The sequence below is a fragment of the Entelurus aequoreus genome, linkage group LG01, assembly GCF_033978785.1.
Source record: "Entelurus aequoreus isolate RoL-2023_Sb linkage group LG01, RoL_Eaeq_v1.1, whole genome shotgun sequence".
Classification (NCBI taxonomy): Eukaryota; Metazoa; Chordata; class Actinopteri; order Syngnathiformes; family Syngnathidae; genus Entelurus; species Entelurus aequoreus.
This window is the reverse complement of record NC_084731.1, coordinates 48,282,875-48,303,942: the sequence shown is the minus strand read 5'-3', so window position 1 is coordinate 48,303,942 and position 21,068 is coordinate 48,282,875. Positions and strand designations below refer to the sequence as shown.

General features: G+C 41.8%; 1 protein-coding gene and 1 pseudogene across 1 annotated transcript; both read left to right on the top strand.

Annotated features, from left to right (window-relative positions):
• The first annotated feature begins 380 nt into the window (after nucleotides 1-380).
• LOC133653934 (amphoterin-induced protein 1-like) lies at nucleotides 381-4,815 on the top strand. The gene is made up of 2 exons (XM_062053783.1): nucleotides 381-572; nucleotides 2,779-4,815. Exons 1-2 carry the CDS (start codon nucleotides 564-566, stop codon nucleotides 4,189-4,191), a joined length of 1,422 nt encoding a protein of 473 aa, XP_061909767.1. The 5' UTR covers nucleotides 381-563; the 3' UTR covers nucleotides 4,192-4,815.
• Nucleotides 4,816-5,337: 522 nt separating this feature from the next.
• Nucleotides 5,338-15,622, top strand: LOC133653920 (uncharacterized protein K02A2.6-like; annotated as a pseudogene).
• Nucleotides 15,623-21,068: the final 5,446 nt, after the last annotated feature.

The window sequence follows — 21,068 nt, the reverse complement described above, 5'->3', positions numbered from 1 at the left end:
GAGCCATACAGTAAAAGGCTATTTTTCGTCAGATGTTTCTTAAAATGTCTCCCCAAAAACAATGTAGTGTATTGAAAATATATGGAACATAAAAAATAAGATGTCATATAGGAAACATTAGGTACAATTAACATTTTGTTTGTTGTTAAAATAGGTCGATAAAATATTTTCTTTTAAAATGCTTGATATTTTTGTTTTGTTCTGTTTATAATCACCATCAAGATATTAAAAGGCAACATCAGTAAATAATTGTCAAAATGTCGAAGTAAAAACTATCGGCGTCGGACTGACCCAATTTGTACTCGGTATCGGATGGATATCTAAATGTTCCGTATCGCCCACGGAGGTGACGTGATGCGCAGCCGATATCACATGGCGCGTTCACGGCTCCGTAAAGACTGCATAGAGCTGCTGCTCGCTGACTTTTTTTGTAGTCGTCATGTTCTCGCTGCGGCAGGGACCAGGAAGACGAGCGCTGGACGGGCTGGTCCACGAGTGGCTCCCATGGGACTGGAGGCAAGAAGACGAGTAGAGAAGCAGCACATACACGCTGCAAGAAGCCCATGCTAAAGGTACAAATCTGAATTCTTGTCCTCATCCTCTGCTTGGGACCTTGTTTGTATTCTATGAAAATATTCCGAGACTGATCGTGCAATTTGTCAATGATGCTTTCTATTATTTCTTACTTGTGTCAAGTAGATTTTATTTGTATCGTCATTCCGAATCACTTTATTCAGCAAAAGTTGAGTCATGTCTAAATGTTAGCATAATAGTTGCTATTTATCTATATTCCAATTATAACATTTTAAAAAGTAGAGTAATGTCTAAATATTAGTGAAATACAATTGATAATAAACGTATTCTATATTACTGTAATTATGTTATTATAAAAAAGGGAAGTCATCTTTAAATATGAGCAACATAAAATTAGTATTATTCTATTACTCCAATTATCATCATTAGACAACTATATTACTCCAACCTAATAATATTAATAACTGAGTAGTGTCCAAGAAATAAAAACAATTTAATGGACATTTATTATTACATTATTCTGTATTATTGTGATTAATAGATGAATAAACATGAGAGTAAAGTCTAAATATTAGTATAAGAAATTATATAATTGTAATATACTAATCTATATTATGAGTTTATTCTCATTATATAGTATATTATCATAATCTGATTAGTGTTAGTATTATAACAATATTGTTAATCTAGGCTCCAGCACCCCCCACACCCGAAAGGGACAAGCAGTAGAAAATGGATGGATGGGATATATCACAGTATTATTAAAATTGAGTGTAAAGTCAAAATATTAGTATAATTTTGTATTTTTATTACAATATTCTATAATACTAAATGATCATACCTTTGTCCTTATATTATAGCTAGGGATGTCCGAAAATGGCTTTTTTTGCCGATATCCGATATTCCGATATTGTCCAACTCTTAATTACCGATACCGATATCAACCGATACCGATATATACAGTCGTGAAATTAACACATTATTATGCCTAATTTGGACAACCAGGTATGGTGAAGATAAGGTCCTTTTTTTAAAAATTAATAAAATTAAATAAATTAAAATCATTTTTTTGAATAAAAAAGAAAGTAATCTATCAATCAATCAATGTTTATTTATATAGCCCTAAATCACAAGTGTCTCAAAGGGCACAAAGTAAAAAGTAAAAACAGTTACATAGAAACTAGTAATGAATGAAAATGAGTAAAATTAACTGTTAAAGGTTAGTACTATTAGTGGACCAGCAGCACGCACAATCATGTGTGCTTACGGACTGTATCCCTTGCAGACTGTATTGATGTATATTGATATATAATGTAGGAACCAGAATATTAATAACAGAAAGAAACAACCCTTTTGTGTGAATGAGTGTGAATGAGTGTAAATGGGGGAGGGAGGTTTTTTGGGTTGGTGCACTAATTGTAAGTGTATCTTGTGTTTTTTATGTTGATTTAATACAAAAAAAACACAATACCGATAATTAAAAAAACGATACCGATAATTTCCGATACTACATTTTAAAGCATTTATCGGCCGATATTATCGGACATCTCTAATTATAACTTGAGCAAAATGTAAATATTAGTGATACAATAAATAGTGTTAGGCTAGTCTATATCATTGTAATTAGCATTTGATTTTAAAAAAAACAAGTGTTAAGTCTAAATGTTGATGATTATATATTCTTATTACAATATTCTGTATTATATTATCATTATTGGATTCCTATTATACATCCATCCATTTTCTACCGCTTGTCCTATTATAACTTGAGTAAAATGTATGTCAGTATTATAAAAAATATTGTTGTGGAATTGTATATTATTGTAATATTATATTAAAAATGGGAGTAAAATCAAAATATTAGTATGTGCATATTCGTATTACACTATTCTATATTACTCCAATTATGTTCTCATTCCAAGTTTTTATTATACTGTACTGGTGTTCCTAAAATCTAAATATTTGTATTAAAAAACATTGTTATGTTATTTTATACTATTGTAATTATTATTCTAAAAAGTTGAGTAATGTCTAAATACTAGTAAAACAAAAATGTATTTCCGGATTAAACCAGTGAAACCATATATTTCATTTTTAATATCGGCTATATTATTTTTATTTGGATGAAGAATGTTCAGAACTCCTGTTTCCATGCCAGCATTAATGGATGATTGTGCCCATCTAAATATGAAATGTATATTTAAAAAAAGAAAACATTACCAATCTGGCCCTTTTTGTCAGCAGCTCTATAGACGGCCCTCCATTGGCACGATGAAGAAAAATCCGCTGACTCAGCTCTTCCTCGCTCTACTTCTCTCCCTGCCACCGGTCAGCGGGCAGCTGATCAGTGGCCCGCTGGACTGTCGGAAACAGTGCGTGTGTGCCAGCGACATCATCAGCTGCTCCAGAGTCAATCTCACCTACGTTCCCGTCCCGCTTCCAAAGTACACGTCCATGTTGGACCTCAGCTTCAACACCATCGGCCGACTGCGAGCCGAGTGGACGCCCATCCCACTGACGCGCCTCCGCACTCTGCTGCTTGCCCACAACAGCCTCAACTTCCTCTCCTCGGAGGCGTTCGCGCACGTGACCGAGGTGCGCTACCTGGACTTGTCTTCCAACGAGCTCCGCCAGCTGGATGAGTCAATCTTCGGGCCCCTGAAGAAGCTGGAAGTACTTCTGCTCTACAGGAACTTGATCTCGCAAATCGACCGCTCCGCCTTCTCGGACCTTGAAGGCCTGCAGAGGATCTACTTGAACCAGAACCAGATCTCACGCTTCCCCTTGGAGCTGGTGAAGGAGCGAACCCGCGTGCAGAATATCACGGTGCTGGACGTCTCCTCCAACCGCATCAAAACGCTGACGCCTCAGGAGCTTGGAGCTCTGCCCGCCTGGATCGCCAACGGTCTGTACTTCCACGACAACCCACTGCCGTGCAGCTGCGATCTTTTCCAGCTGGTTGCACGCTGGCAGCTCAAAAGTCTCAGCTCCGTCGTGGACTTCAAGAGCGAGCACACTTGTGTCCTGGCTGGCACGCCCAAACAAAAGGTGCCCATACTGGACCTGCACAAAGCCTACCTGAACTGCAGCCAGGTGAAGACTACGGACAGAGAAGCTTACCTGGAGCAGTCCTTGGTGCTGGACTGTGACACCAAGCAAAGGAACATGGCAAAGAGCTGGGCGCTGCCGGGAAACGCCACCGCTTTGATACTTCCGGACGGAAACCTTCAGCTGGGGCCGCTGAAAGAAGATGACTCCGGCGTCTACACCTGCTATGCCACCAACGACGTCCTCAACGAGACCTTGTACATCACCGTGGTGGTCTTCAACGCCACGGTCGACGGTGGCATGGAGAATCTTAAGACGGCGTACACCACGCTCATCGCCTGCTTGGTGAGCATCGTGATGGTTTTCATCTACCTCTACCTCACGCCATGTCAGGGAGCGTGCTGCCCGGTTCACGACCCCGAGAAGAACGACCCGACGGGCAGCCTACGCTCTTTCGTCGTCAGTATCGCCCACGCCGACACGCAGACGGCGGCTGAACAGGGAGGCGGAGACTTGGCCAAAGACTTGATGGAGCAGAACGGCAGGTTGAACCCCTTGAGTGAAACAAGGAGGACGTCTGTCAGCTCGGACACGCCGATGGTGGTCTGAGAAGCACTTTCTGTACTGGTGGTCTAAGAAATACTTCCTGTATAAGACAATGAGTACAACAACAGCAACAGTAAGTACAGGAGATCTTCTCAAGGGCTATCATGACTACACAAGTAAAACTAGGAAGTACTTTCAAGTGTTTCATTCCTATTGTCGTGACCAGATCTGGTCATTAGGGCGTTAGGGTTATGGGTATGAAAACGAAGGAAAGTATGAAAAAGAACATTTATATCATCATCTGTGTCAGTAGAACATTTCAGCCTACAAGAACGCCACTTCTAACACGTTGCGGTAAGTTGTAGATGTTTACGTTTTACCTGCGCGTATGCTCTCATTAACGCTGTTATAATGTCACAAGTGACTGGAAAATGTGCATCTTTTGTAGTAGTAGTGTCTATCTCTCTCACACACACACAAACACCAACCAACTAAGTACCAAGTACCATTAAAATGTAGCTACTAAATACATTTGGAAGTTACTTGCAAGTTACTCAGTATTTGATTAGCTTTTTCACTGAGTCATATTACTCTCTGACTTGGGTAAAATGTTTGACTACTTTACCCATTTCTAACAATACAAATATAATACAAATCTTTTATTTTATTAAATTAAGAATTTGTTCCAACAACCGTACAATTTTTTTATTTTTTATTTACTACAATAAATTATAATATTCTAGTAGTTTTTTAAATTCTAATAATTCTCTTCTCTTGCAATATTGGGATGTATTTTTTTATTCTTATGAGAATAATGTGTACATTTTTTGGTCTTCTCATATTTAGAGAAGCATTTTTTCCCCTAAAATTTATTTCATTATCTATTGTTTGGATGACTACTTTAATTTTTTACCTCAGTCATATTAGTCTAAAGCAGTCCTTCCGAAATAGTGGGGCAGGACCCCGAGGGGAGGGGTGCGGTGCGATGCAGGAACATGTTGTTTTTTTGGGGTACTAGAATTTGACGAAGCGCATGTAGCGTTTGGCATCACTCTGACTATTGTTGGAGACGAGAAAAGATCGGTGTGTTGTTTTCTTAATGTTAATAAGGATTCAATGTTATGCAGAGGCGTACTTATTACAATTTTACAATATAGACAAATTATACTATTTATAGTCGCGGTGGAGAGTGTGGGAGGGCAAAATATTTTCTTCCTCCACAGGGGGGAGGACACAAAAAATAATTGAGAAGTACTGGTCTAAAGTAACAGTACTGTAAAAAAAAAAAAAATGAATTGATAATATATATGATAATAATATTGTGTTTAATTTTAAATAATTGTCTTAAAGTAATACTATTTTATATACTGAAATTTATTTTTAATATTATGTGAATATGTTCATTTTTTCTTGTCTACTCACAGTCAGACAAGTGATTTCCCGCAAAAAATATTCTATAAGTAATATCTGGATAACTTTTTTTTAACTTTTACTTAAGTCAAGGTTTATTTGAGCATCTCTGGCCATGACCCTTCAGAAGATCAAATAACATTTTTGTCTGCACAAACTACTGCTTAACAACGGGTTCATCAGCGAAAACTATGTCAACATTCACAAGCCTCCCTTCTTTTTTTTAACATTTGTTTATTAATATTCAGAGACATTTAAATGACATGTACCTCAAATGCTGTTTTTTACCAACTTCCCTCCATAATTGCATCCAGGAAGCCATCTTTGCTCATGGGACACAAATGTGTGCGAGGACGTGAAACGTGTGCACATTAGTGCCGAACCCTGAACAAACATTCCAGTCGTCATAGTAACATAATCATTACCTATAAACAGCGACATAATTAGTAATTATAATCAGCAACATTATAGTGCAAGTCAAACATTGCTGTAGAAGCAACTGGACAAACATTTGTATCATATCATCCTGAGAACATGCGTCTTCTGCAGGCAACTTGTGTGTTTTGGGGGGGTTTGTTTGCATAACAAGTTAACAAGGTTATTTTTTTATTTTTTTAAATGTGTAACTCAGACAAAAACAATTAAATGTTCACTGCAGAGCACGCTGGTTCTCAGAAATCTATGCCAGATTGACCCTACCTTAATTAATGTGTCTTTGTTGTAAGTAGTATTAGGGAAGAAATTAAAAGTTAAAGTTAAAGTACCAATGATTGTCACACACACATGAGGTGTGGCGAAATTATTCTCTGCATTTGACCCATCATCCTTGATCACTGGGAGGTGAGGGGAGCAGTGAGCAGCAGCGGTGGCCGTGCCCGGGAATCATTTTTGGTGATTTAACCCCCAATTACAACCCTTGATACTGAGTGCCAAGCGGGGAGGTAATGGGTCCCATTTTTATAGTCTTTGGTATGACTCGGCCGGGGTTTGAACTCACGACCTACTGATCTCAGGCGGACACTCTAACCACAAGGCCACTGATGAGCATAAAATTGTAATTTGGTGTTGGGGAAAAAAATCATTCACAATTCTTATGAGACAAGAACACATGTATTTCTCTTTTCTGTGCCTTCTAAATAGCGAAAAACTGCTAGCGCAAGTAATGGGGATTCATCTATTTCATCTATGAAGAGCTCTAAAAAAAACATCCAAAAAGCACTAACAATGTTTTGTATACATGCCGTGACCTGCATATTAACCTAGCCATAGCAACATTTCTATTGTAGGGGCTAATACAGAGGAACTACTTTTCTGGCGTAGTGACACAGTGTCTCACTCCGGCCGCTAGCAAGAAGCAATGCTAGCTCGCTAGCTACATGAGTCTCTTCTACTGCTGCCAACCAGGTAGACTTGACAGGTAAGCCTGGTTGGTCACGCCTATAAGAACAGCTGATAGGCAACACGTCGCAGTGGTCAGGTGACCCTTCTGAAGAAGACTGTAAATGACAGTTGAAACATGTCAGGTAAGAATTCCGTCTAATATACTAAAAATATTGTCTGGTTACAAAAAAAATTGAAAAGTATATGAATAAGAAGACATAATGAACCTTTTAAGCAACTTAAAGAAAGACTCGGGTACGAATGTGTTAAACCCCTCCGCCGCTTGGAGAGACTTGAGAAAACACGAGCACGATGCAAAAAATATGTACGATTCAACCTCCAATGTAGAGACAAGGACATTACGGCAACAAGCCTCAACATAAGAAACCCTATGAAAACCAAAAACGCAGAAAAAATCATTAGCATAGCACGAAAATAACTAATGAAGGAAAGGATATGGATCACAGCGAACAAGATTAACAGGATCACAGAGCAAACATAAGCGGAAATGGACAACTTCAAGTAAAACTCCCCAACTGAGCACGATACCGACACAAACAAGTTAATAGAAACACATCTCAAACTCATCTACGAACAAGAATTCGCCATAACCAAAGGACGGCAGATAATTAAATTAAATAAGCTTATCGACAGAAAAAGGAAAGAACAGCTGATAGGCAACACGTCACAGTGGTTAGGTGACCCTGCTGAAGAAGACTGCGGATCACAGTCGAAACATGTCAGGTAAAAATTCTGTCTTATATACCGAAAATATTGTCTAATTACAAGAACATTTTAAAAGTTGTACTGCCAACTTTTGACCCTTTAGAAGGCACAGAAAAGGAACATAAGGATTGTGAATGATAGACGAAATTCCAAAAAAGTGCAGTTTTCCTTTAATGAGGTGGCCACACACTGATTAAATTGACTTCAATTCATTTCAATGGGCAAAGTGGTTTCGCAATACAAGATTTTCAAAGGCACGAGTTGCGTGACACAAACTTTTCATAAGATGACCTTTTTTATCCGATTCGGTATCCAACAAAGATTTGCGCCAAAATTTTACCAGGATTGTTGTACACCGTCTTCTATCTGGACTGTTCAGATGGTCTTAAAAGACGTTTCGGCTCTCGTCTGAGCAGGCTTCACCAGTTCAGGCTGTCAGACACAGATAAAACAGCTCTAGTCTGCAGGATGGTGACGGATCCAAAGTATTTATCCTTTTTCCGGAGGGGAAGAACCACTCTGGATCCAGCACCGTGCTCTCAGACTAGACCGGTCTTAATTAATCGATTTAATGCCCTGACAATTAAAATAGACTTTATTCTATTCTAAAACATCCCCCTCATAATATTACATCTTAATTCCGTCATTGTTTTACCTTTTTATCCGTGAACGCGGCCCCTAAGGCTCCTTTTATAGCTTGCTGCTTAGCTTGATTTAAATCTTTGAATGGTAATTACGCTCTCACTTTATCACAATAGAGAAACCTTATGTGAAATTGTGCCTCTGCTGAATTCAATATTAGGACGTCAGAACAGGAATAATGTAAATAACCAGGTCTGAATTCCAAACCTCAGTTTTTATTATCATTATAGCCAATAGAAGCATGGTATCATGGGTATTTGTAGCGATACTACTGCGGAGTGTCTTTAACACTGATTTAACGCCTGGAATGCGAAGCGACCTTGTGGCTAAGGCTAGAGATTCTGCTTGTACACGGTAAATAGAAGCTTGGCAAGTGTAGCACATCGAATATTTAAGGGGTCACTTGAAGGAGATGAGCTCAACACTGTGGTCTTTTTCTCTGGAGGAAAATACTGTTGTTCACTTCAGACCTCCGCTCGACTGTCAACTGCCACAATTATGCCGTGAGCAGTGCCAGATATTCAATCTATGCTACATTTAAGCCAAAGAAAATTAAAATGCAAAATATGCATATACTGCATGTGTGTATGAACATGTTCTTGTCTTGCGTATCGTCCTTGATGTTCACTTCCTGTGTGGCCCCGTGTCCCAATACTTTTGTCCATATCGTCCTGAGTGTCAGCGTCCTCTACAGTGGACATTTGTGTTTTGAGCTGTTTTTATTCTGAAATGCAGAACTCTGACGAAGGAGTATAGTAAACCCTCGTATATCGCTGTTAATTGGTCCCGGGCCTGGTCGTAGTGAGCAGAACTATAGATAATAAATTGAATATTTTCATAGCCAAAGCATAAAAAAACTGTTTATGTCCTTCTACAGTAAATCAGATGATCAGAATCAGCTTTATTGGCCAAGTACGTTCAACACACAAGGAATTTGAGTTGGTAGTCTGTGCTCTTTGTTTTATATATTAACGATGAAAAGGTAAACAAGTACTTAAATAACTAATATGTGCAAGGCTAACAAAATAATAGTGCAGTGGTGAATAGAGCAAAGAGCAGAAAAGATTAAGTAAACATGAGTTAAAGTTAAAGTTTAAGTACCCATGATTGTCACACACACACATTAAGTGTGGCAAAATTATTCTCTGCATTTGACCCATCACCCTTGATCACCCCCTGGGAGGTGAGGGGAGCAGTGAGCAGCAGCGGTGGAGGGAGTACCAATACTAACTCTTAACATTATGGGAGCCCTTCCAACATGAAATAACACACCCACTAAGTCACTTTTACACTCTTTTAATCTAATATAGCAATTGGGACTGTGTATTTTCCATATTTGAATCGATACGAGTACTTTTGTGTGTGGTCAAATGTGTGAATAAATGTTAACAGTTTAAAAAATTATTTTTTTAATTCAACACTGAGCTGTGCAGTCAACTGAATCTCATGTGCAAGTATTAGTCAAATTTGCACGCATACGTTAGATGGCAGTAGTGTTTTGACTAAAAAGTGTTGCCTTAGTCAGGATGTAGTCTATGCCGTTAAGCTGAATAGGCCAGTCTTTTCTTTTGTTGAGTAATACACTAAATACTGTACTTACTTCGCACCAGCTGTTTGTAACGTGCATCTCAGAGGTGTTAAAATCGCCATGTACAATCGCTAATGTCTATGGTATAGTCAATGTGAATTAGCATGAAGCTATCGCATTTTAAAAAGTGTAGCCTTGTAAGCGCCTTCTTCTTGCTTTGTTGGTATGGAAAATTGAAACGAAGGCTGTCCAGCGGAGTGCGCTCTGAGGGCTTGTTTCCCAACCAAGTGCTTGAACCGAGTGCTAGGTCACCAAACGTGACGTCACATACAACTTTTAAGTATTAAAATATGGCACCGTTTGATTGTATGTGAATCGGTACCAGACTAGGCTTTGGTACCATCCCAAGAGTAAAGCTGTCTTATGCGGAGTCCTTCACTGGCCACGATACTATACGTAAACTGTTATGTTTTTGGACATCGCAACTTGCCGTAGTTGTAAGCAATGCATGATGGGAACCCGGATGTTGTGTCGTTGTATTGAAGTGCCGGCTAAAATAAAGACACGCTAAGAAATAGCTCCGTGCCCGTCTACTTATTGGTACGTAGACAAACCTACAAATAATGGGGACATATATAACAAGTGGCGACGAGGTGGTTTGAGATCCCACGGGCGCGGTGTGTCTGGAATGTGTGCGTGTAGTCAAGTTTTACGAGTGGCGGTGTTTTACTGAGGAGAAGCTAACGCGGCTAGTTAGCATTTGGCACGTCACAGCCTGCGTCTGTTGTGAATAGCGCGAAGAGGAATACAAAAAAAAAAGGAGAAGAGGAGACGTGTGACATCACCGGAGGGAGGACCGTCTGAGGAGGAAGAATTGTCAGAGGATATTGCAAATAACCAGGAGCCTGAAAGGAAAATGGCAGGAGTTGTTGGTAATATTGGCCCTTTTGATGAGCACGTGGAACAGTGGAGTGCATATGCAGAACGTTGACTATTTGGTATTGGCAAATGACATTGCTAATGATAAAATAGTACCCACATTTTTGTCAGTGATGGGTCCAAAGACATTTAATTTGTTACGTGACCTGCTGCAGCCCACCAAACCGGGGACCAAAACCTATGCAGAAACAGTGGATGTTCTGACCCAGCATTTTTCACCCAAACCATTAATGCTCGCAGAAAGGTTTAGATTCCACAGACGAAATCAAGAAGAGGGGGAATCTGTTACCATGTTTGTTGCAGCGCTGAGGAAATTAGCTGAACATTGTGAATTTGGGCAAGGTTTAAATGACGCATTAAGAGACAGATTGGTCCTCGGACTGAGAAATGAAGCCGCTCAGAAGAAACTGCTGACCGAAAGTAACCCGACGTTGCAGAAAGTCATTGAAATCAGTGTCGCCATGGAAATGGCCTCAAAGGAGGCTCACCAAATGAACGCTACAGGCGGAGTGCATACAGTTCAAACGGATAGACCTAGTGGACAAGGGACATGTTTCCGTTGTGGAAAATCAGGACACCTAGCCACGTCATACTGGTGTAAGGATATGGACTGTCGCAGTTGTGGAAGAAGAGGCCATATCGAGCGGGCCTGCTTAAGAAAAAAGAACAAGGAGAAAACATCAAAGTCTGCCAACATACATGACTCTATGAAGAACAGGAGGAAAACACAGGTGCGCACTGTGAGACAAAGGGAGACTGTGTCCAGCGATTCTTCGGAAGGAGAACAGGAGATGAGTGTACACACACTGAATATAATGAAGATGGATGAAGATTCAGAAGGTTACTGGGTGGAGCCCATGCTGGAGGGGCACCCAGTGAGTATGCAAATAGACACTGGTTCAAAAGCATCCATCATCTCAGAGGGGGTTTACAAAAAAGTTTTGGAACACCTTCCGCTGCGACCGTCTGATACTAGGTTCAAAACCTATCTAGGGGAACCTGTACCCATGGCAGGAATGACTGATGTCGTGGTACAGAGTAACAATCAGGTGAGGAAGCTCCCCATCTATATTGTTAAAGGTGATTACCCGGCTATTCTGGGACGTGTGTGGCTAGAGAAAATGAAGCTAAGCTGTCACACTGTAAAAATGGTATCACCAACAGCTACTAGTCTAGCTGCTATTTTGAGGAAACATGATGAGGTTTTCTGGAAGGAGTTGGGCAGTAGGAAGGACATTACTGTCAAGCTAAATATTAAACCGGAAACAACACCAAAGTTTATGAAGGCCAGGTCTGTACCATATGCTATTCGATCAAAAGTGGGGGATGAGTTGGACGCCTTAGTTAAAAGTGGTGTTTTGGAACCGGTGACTGTCAGCGAGTGGGCCACGCCCATAGTTCCTGTACCCAAGAAGACGGGAGAAATACGAATCTGTGGAGATTTTAAAGTGACACTGAACCCTGTACTGTCAGCAGAGCAGTACCCTCTTCCCCGCATTGACGATTTGTTTGCCCGGCTGAGTAAGGGGCAAAAGTTTAGCAAAATAGACCTTAACCAAGCCTACTTACAAATGCACGTTCATGAGGATTCTAAAGACTTGCTCACCATAACTACACAAAAGGGGCTTTTCAGATATTGTCGACTTCCTTTCGGGATCACATCAGCCCCTGTACTTTTCCAACGTGCCATGGATCAGATCCTACATGGCCTCCCTGGTGTACAGTGCTATTTGGACGATATTCTGTGCACAGGAAGTACGGACCAAGAACATCTCGACAATTTGGATGCTGCTCTTCAAAGGCTGAAAGAGTATGGGCTCAGGGTTCGCAAAGACAAGTGCAATTTTTTTCAACTGTCTGTTGAATATTTGGGACATGTAATTGATGCCCGAGGGTTGCATACTGCGCCGTCAAAGGTTCGAGCGATAGTGGATGCCCCGCCGCCAGAGAATGTTAGCCAATTACGTTCATTCTTGGGCTTACTGAATTATTATGGCCGTTTTATACCGAACTTGTCATCCAGGCTCAAGCCGCTGCATGACCTACTTTGTCAAGGAAAGAAGTGGAATTGGAGTGATGCCTGTCAAGAGGTTTTTCAGAAAACAAAGGAGACATTAGTGACGTCAGGGGTACTGACCCATTTCGATCCATCACTCCCCATTCAGTTGGCCTGCGATGCATCCCCGTATGGAGTGGGGGCGGTCATTTCACATTTAATGCCGAACGGGGTAGAGAGGCCTATAGCATTTGCATCACGGACCTTGAACAAAGCAGAGACTAACTATGCTCAGATAGAGAGGGAGGCGTTGAGCATCGTCTATGGGGTTCGCAAGTTCCATCAGTACCTGTATGGGAGACAATTTACATTGCTGACAGATCACCGACCCCTGACGACCATCCTGGGGTCGCACACTGGGTTACCCTCACTTGCCGCGAGTCGCATGCAGCGGTGGGCGTTGCTCTTCGGCACACTCGTATGACATCAAGTATCGCAAGGCTGACCTGCACGGCAATGCCGATGCCCTGTCCAGGCTGCCTCTTCCTATCACCAGGCCTGAGCCGCGGGCAGCAGAAATCTTTTACTTCAGTCAGGTGGATGGTGCGCCAGTTTCTGCTGCTCATGTGAGGAGGGCCTCTCGCACTGACCCTGTCCTGTCTGCGGTGATGGACATGGTGATGGGGGGTAGATCAGGTAGCGATGCCCCCAGTATTCAACCTTATCTCTCCAGGAGAGCAGAACTGTCGGTGCAATCTGGTTGCTTACTGTGGGGGAGGAGGGTGGTTATTCCGCCATCATTGCGTAAATCTGTTCTGCAACAGCTCCATGCAGGTCACAGTGGAATAGTTCGAATGAAGGAGATAGCAAGGAGTTACTTCTGGTGGCCAGGAGTGGACAGAGAGATAGAGACTACCGCCAAAACATGTTCCTCATGCCAAGAAGTTAGGAAGGCACCCCAACTAGCTCCCCTACATCCCTGGGAGTTTCCCGAAGAACCATGGCAACGGGTGCACATTGATTTTGCAGGACCTGTAGAGGGTTGTATGCTCCTTGTGTGTGTGGACGCCCACAGTAAGTGGCCATAATGAAAACCACTACCACTGCAAAGACGATTGAGAGGCTGGGGGAGATTTTCAGCCGGTTCGGTTCTCCTCTTCAGTTGGTCTCAGATAACGGGCCACAACTGGTGTCACAAGAAATGACTACCTTCCTTGAAGCAAATGGCGTACAACACATTCGATCCGCACCATTTCACCCTGCGACCAACGGTCTGGCTGAAAGGTTTGTGCAGACCATGAAGAAAGCTTTGAAGACTTCTCAAGAGCAGGGATCATTTCATCAGAGATTGCATAGATTCCTGTTGAGCTATAGGAATACTCCCCATGCCACTACTAAAGTTTCCCCCGCTTCTCTGATGTTCAAAAGAAACCTTCGAACAAACTTTGACTTTCTGAAGCCGACAACGGTGAAGGATATTGTTCAGCATCAACAGGAGAAACAGATTCAACAAAGAATGCAGAAGGCTAAAGAAAGAGTCTTTTTTCCGGATGAGCCAGTGTTAGCAAGGAACTACAGTACTGGCCCCCCGATGGGTCCCTGCAACCATAGTCAAACGATCTGGTCCTGTCTCTTACACCGTCAGTACTGCTGCTGGACTGGTATGGAAAAGACACGTCGATCAACTTCTTCAGGCGACAGTATCGACCCCCAACCAGCCGTCGGTGGATACTCCGAACGAGTCAGAGTTCAGCGCACCCCATATCCTGCTGCCACCACCCCAAAGAACAATGGAATATACTGGTGAGACTTCTGCTTCCGACTCTTCACTACGAGATCCTGTGATGGATGTTCCAACACGCACGGCTGTTCCAGAGTCACCCAGCGGAGACCGTAAGACTGAACATTCTGTTGAGCCCCGTTATCCGGTAAGAGAACGCCGTCCTCCAGAACGCCTGCAATTATAGAATCTATGTTTAGCGACCAACCCAAACCAACTGGGGCAGAATAATCCCCATGGGTGTGGTCACGGGGTGAGGCCGTTTAACCTCATCTCAGGGTTATGTTGGGTAACTGTTACCAAACAATGTTAAAAAAAAAAAAAAAAAATAGGTGAAGTGCCCCATGATACAGTGAGTTATTTGTGTTTTGCTATAAGGATTTTGTTGTTGGGGGGGGGGATTCTTTCTAAGGGGGGAGGAGATGTTATGTTTTTGGACATCGCAACTTGCCGTAGTTGTAAGCAATGCATGATGGGAACCCGGATGTTGTGTCGTTGTATTGAAGTGCCGGCTAAAATAAAGACACGCTAAGAAATAGCTCCGTGCCCGTCTACTTATTGGTACGTAGACAAACCTACAAATAATGGGGACATATATAACATAAACGTCACGCTCTGATTGGTTTGGTCTCACATAGTGGCAAATAATACTGTAGTATTGATCTTTTTAGTTAATTTAGTCATTTATATTTAGGCAAAAAATACATAAGAATATGCTTAAACGCAAACACTGTCCACTGGAGTGGACGCTGATTCTCAGAAGGATCTGTGCTAAACTATAAGAAAACATGACATTCCTTTTAGATCATTGCTGACAATTTCAGCAAAGCTGCCCTTCTGTAAGTGTCTGCGTTTTTGTGTGTGTGTATGTTTGTAGAACAAATACTATTAAACTTGTATCTGCTAAGTGGAAGTGTGCTGGCTGCTCCTACTGTGTTACACTGATACAAACTCTGCAGTAGAGTGAAATGTGAGATGGCTGATGTGATCTTTATCGTGTCAGACAAACATCTACTCCACTTGTCTATGTCTGATGTTGTGTGCTCTTTCTGTCCGTGGTATACTTTATATTGGTCTAAAGCAATGTAAAGTACTGCAGTAATAATAAAGTACTATACAAATTAAAGGTGTGTCAAATGTTTTGACTTCCCAGCGTCTCACTAAAGCGAATACAACCCCTTTCATTCGAGCATGCTTTTACATTATATCTTCTCATGGGATAATACTTTTGTACTATTGAAAATAAACATGGGTTTAGAAGTACAGATGTACTATCTTAACACAGAGGCATTATTCAGTAAATAGATGGCAACACCAGTGAGTGGCAAGATAAATTGTGTTGCTGACACACGGCTGTGGTGGTGGTGGTCGCGTCATAACTTGGTGGTGCATGAGTGCTGCCGTCATTGGGAAGCTGTTGTTCATAGCTGGGGTCATAGGCGCCGATCCCGTGGGTGCTTCGGGGCCCGAGCACCCAATGCTGAGCACCCACGTACGATTGATGGCAACTTTCAATCGTTAAGGTAATTTTTGAAAAATCATTCATTTGTTGTTGAATTTTGTGGCGTGTTTGGTCCGTTTTACATAATTATAAAGTCACAAATCGTACAGTCTATAATTAACAAAGTCTAACCAAGAGTTCATAGTGTCCGATGATGAACTGATGACTCAATCGTCTAGACCAGGGGTCTCAAACTCGCGGCCCGCGGGCCAAATGCGGCCCGCCGGACGCTAGTTTGAGGCCCCCGCCTTGATATGAAAGTTTAATGTTAGTGCGGCCCGCGCGAGTTTGACATGGATGCTGTATGGTATCATGTACCCAGAAATGACAGCTTAAAGCTGTGTGCACACCTTGACACGATTTTGTCCCGCCCATACGCGAGCGAGCCCGCCTGTTTTGCTTTTTCTCTCATCATCCATGACTGAGATCACCACCATCACTGCGCTGTACTGCTCTGAAAGTCCGAAGCTCCGCTGTCATTTCTGGGTACATGATACCCTCTGGAGGCGTCACATTCTCCCTAGTTCTCCCTATAAACGTGCATTTTTTTCACACTGACAGGCTCAGATAGTTACAATAAGTGTCCGACAACATACTAGAAAGGAGAAATGAACGTATGTCTACCTTTAGCTTGAGATCGCTGTTTGTTGTTGTTCTGCTGCTGTGTGGACTAAAGGGGTGTTCACAGCAAAAGCGACAAAAATAATCGCAAAATACTCAAAAATACTCCCATGGTCAGTAAACGGCCGCCGGTAAACTGTGGGTTTTTCCCCCAGTTCTCTCCTTCAGTGCTGCTGCTCTGAGCCGGCTGCCTGCCAGCTAGCAGTGGTTCAGTCCTCCGGTCCAGTCCCGCGAAAAAAATAAACAACCTCCGGTCTGCATTGACTTTGTATGTAATCTCGTCGGTTTTCCCCCGGTTCTCTCCCTCCGAAACTCCCGGTCAGGTAAACCGCCAGCGAACTCCGGTCCAGTCCCATTCCCCCGGTCAGGGGAAGTTCACAGGGGATTCACCGGCTCTCTCCTCCCGGTCAGTAAACAGGGGATTCACCGGCTCTCTCCCTCCAGAGCCGGCTGCGAAACATAAACTCTCCTGGTCGTTAAACGGTTGTCGGTAAACTCTGTCTTCCATAAACTGCAGCGGGCACAGCAGCCTGCAGGACACCGCACAGGACCTGTGTGCAGTAACGTTATGAGACTCTCCACACTGATTGGCTCTCGCAACAAACAGCGATCTCAAGCTAAAGGTAGACATACGTTCATTTCTCCTTTCTAGTATGTTGTCGGACACTTATTGTAACTATCTGAGCCTGTCAGTGTGAAAAAAATGCACGTTTATAGGGAGAACTTATAATATAAATATTAAACGGCCACCACAAACACTTTGTGTTTCCATGGTTTCTGACGTTCAACCAATCACTAACTGTGCCGTGCTCGACGTCATATGCAGGCGCAGGACCCTGAGCCAATCTGGTACCAGCGGAAATTACGTTCTTTGTACGTCAGCTAAACACTAAAACTTAAACTTCAACACAACAGCGATACCTAGTGAAATTATATATTACACAGCCCCAAACATGTCTTTCTCAAAGCCTGCAGTGAAGAGAAAGGTTGGTGATGAGCACAGACAATTTCAGGAAAAGTGGGAAATTCAGTATTTCTTTGTGGAGCACAGGGGCACTCCGACGTGTCTTATTTGCACAGAGAAAGTTGCGGTGCATAAGGAATACAATTTGAAACGTCATTACACAACTAGACATGCTGAGGACTATGCAAAATACCAGGGAGATGAGAGAGCCAACCGAGTTGCCAATCTTAAAACATGTCTACTGAAGCAACAAGATTTTTTTAAGAAAGTAACCAAAGAGAATAACGCAGCAGTCGAAGCTAGCTATGTGGTTAGTGAGATGATTGCTAAAGCAGGAAAGCCATTTACAGAAGGTGAATTTGTCAAAAAGTGCCTGTTACAGGCTGCAAGTATTGTCTGTCCAGAAAAGAAAGGTCAGTTCAGCAACATCAGCCTTTCTGCCAACACCGTGGCAGAGCGCATTTGTGACATGTCAAGTGACATTTATGATCAACTGTGTGAGAAAGCAAAATGTTTCAGTGTATACTCAGTCGCTCTTGATGAGACCACAGACATCACTGACACTGCCCAGCTCGCAATATATGTCCGTGGTGTTGATGACAATTTTGAAGTGACAGAGGAGTTGCTCACAGTAATGCCAATGCATGGCCAGACCACCGCTCAGGAGATATTTCACCAGCTGTGTGATGCCATTGAGAATGCCGGTTTTTCATGGAAGAGATTTGTTGGGATAACAACTGATGGAGCGCCATCAATGACAGGGAGGAAAAATGGACTGGTGGCACTTGTTCAAAAAAAACTGGAAGAGGAGGGTGTGGAGGAAGCCATAGCTCTGCACTGCATTATCCATCAGCAGGCCCTTTGCAGCAAATGCCTGAAATTTGACAACGTGATGTCTGTTGTTGTGCAATGCATCAACCACATCAGATCCAGGGGCTTAAAACACAGAAGGTTCCGTGCTTTTTTAGAAGAAATGGAGTCAGAATATGGGGACGTGCTTTACTTCACCGAGGTACGTTGGCTCAGCAGGGGAAACATGTTGAAGAGATTTTTTGAGTTGAGAGCAGAAGTGAAAGTCTTCATGGAGAAGAATGGGGTGGCTGTTCCTGTGTTAAGTGATCCTATATGGCTCATGGACTTAGCTTTTCTTGTTGATGTCACGCATGAGCTTAATGTACTGAACAAGAGGTTACAAGGCCAGGGGCAACTTGTCAGTGCTGCCTATGACAATGTGAGAGCATTCTCCACAAAACTTATGCTATGGAAAGTTCAGCTATCTCAGACAAACCTTTGCCATTTCCCAGCATGCAAGGCACTTGTGGATGCAGGCACACCATTCAGTGGTGAGAAGTATGCTGATGCCATTTTGAAGCTACAGGAGGAATTTGACCACAGATTTGCAGACTTCAAGACGCACAGAGCCACATTTCAAATTTTTGCGGACCCCTTCTCCTTTGATGTGCAAGATGCCCCTCCTGTGCTTCAAATGGAGCTCATTGACCTGCAGTGCAACTCTGAACTCAAAGCCAAGTTCAGGGAGGTGAGTGGAAGAGCAGACAAGCTTGGGCAATTTTTGAGAGAATTGACTCCCAGCTTCCCTGAGCTTTCCAGAATGTTCAAGCGGACCATGTGCCTTTTTGGGAGCACGTACTTGTGTGAAAAGCTCTTCTCCACCTTGAACTTCAATAAGTCCAAGTACAGGACCAGACTTACTGATGAGCATCTTCAAAGTCTACTGAGGGTCTCAATTGCTTCCTCCCTCAAGCCAAATGTGGCTCGGCTATGCGAGAGGAAGCGCTGCCAGACCTCTAGCCAAAAGTAGGCAAGAGAAGCCATGTTCAGAACAGTTCATGTTGAAAGTTTCATTAATGTTCATGTTAAAGGTTAAATAACTGTTAATACTGTTAATTTGAATCTGAAAAAAAATAATTTCTCTACCCACCAACTATATGTGGTTTCTTAAGTTTTTCTTATTTGCTGTTTTATTATTATTTTATTTATTTATTACTGATTGATTGATTTATTTTCTTTATTCTTTATTTGTTTATTTATTTTTTCATCTTATTTTGTGTAGAAAATTAAAAATTAAGATATTTGAGAACAGTGGAATGTTTTATCAGAGCTTTTCTTGTGGAAAACCGGAACCAAAGCACTGAAAAAGTGTAGGGTATAGCAGAAGCAAAAGCATTGAAGACAGTTTTTTTTTTCTTTTTTTTTCTGTTTTTAATAAATGCGTTTTTTTTGTTGAAAACCTGATGCGGCCCAGCCTCACCCAGACCCTAGCTCCAGTGGCCCCCAGGTAAATTGAGTTTGAGACCCCTGGTCTAGACATTAAGCAAACTGCACACGAGTGAATGAAGTGCATACTTACTCAACAGCCATACGTGTCACACTAAGGGTGGCAGTATGAACAATGCCAACACTGTCATAAACATGTGCCATATAGTGAAAGCACACTAAACAACCACAAACACATTTTGGAAGAATATTTGCACCGCAACACAACAAACACTACAGAACAAATTCCCAGAGTTCCCTGCAGCACCAACTCTTCCGGGACGCTTCAGTATAAACAAACATCATTGGTGGATCTACAACTAACATCCACTCTAATGATACCACGTACAATAGTGTATCTAGTCGATACTACTATGATTACATTGATATTTTTTAACATCACAAAACCTTGTTTCGTTTTTTTTAACTTCATATTATGTTTATAAACTCAGGAAATATGTCCCAGGACACATGAGGACTTTGAATATGGCCAATATAACTACTTGGTATCGGATTGACACCCAAATTTGTGGTATCATCCAAAACTAATGTAAAATATCAAACAACAGAAGAATAAGTGATTCTTATATTTTAACAGAAGTGTAGATAGAACATATTTAAAGAGAACGTAAGCAGATATTAACAGTAAATGAACAAGTAGATTAATAATTAATTTCTACCACTTGTCCTTAATAATTTTGACAAAATAATAGAATGATAAATGACACAATATGTTACTGCATATGTCAGCAGCTAAATTAGGAGCCTTTGTTTGTTTACTTACTACTAAAAGACAAGTTGTCTTGTATGTTCACTATTTTATTTCAGGACAAAATTGCGATAAGAAACATATGTTTAATGTACCATGAGATTTTTTTGTTAAAATAAAGCCAATAATGACATTTCTTGTGGTACCCTTTATTTAGAAAAGTACCTAAATACTTTTGGTACGGGTACCAAAATATTGGTATCGGGACAACACTAATACACACACATCGAGCACCCACTGGCAGAAATGTAGATCGGCGCCTATGGCTGGGGGACATTAGTTCAGATGCGAATACACCTCAGGTAATATTTATGTGTGATCAATTATTGTTAACTAGCAGAGCCCGCTTCTTTTCATCACCGCACTTGATGGGTAATGAGGGAGACTGCACCAAAGAAAGCAGGACA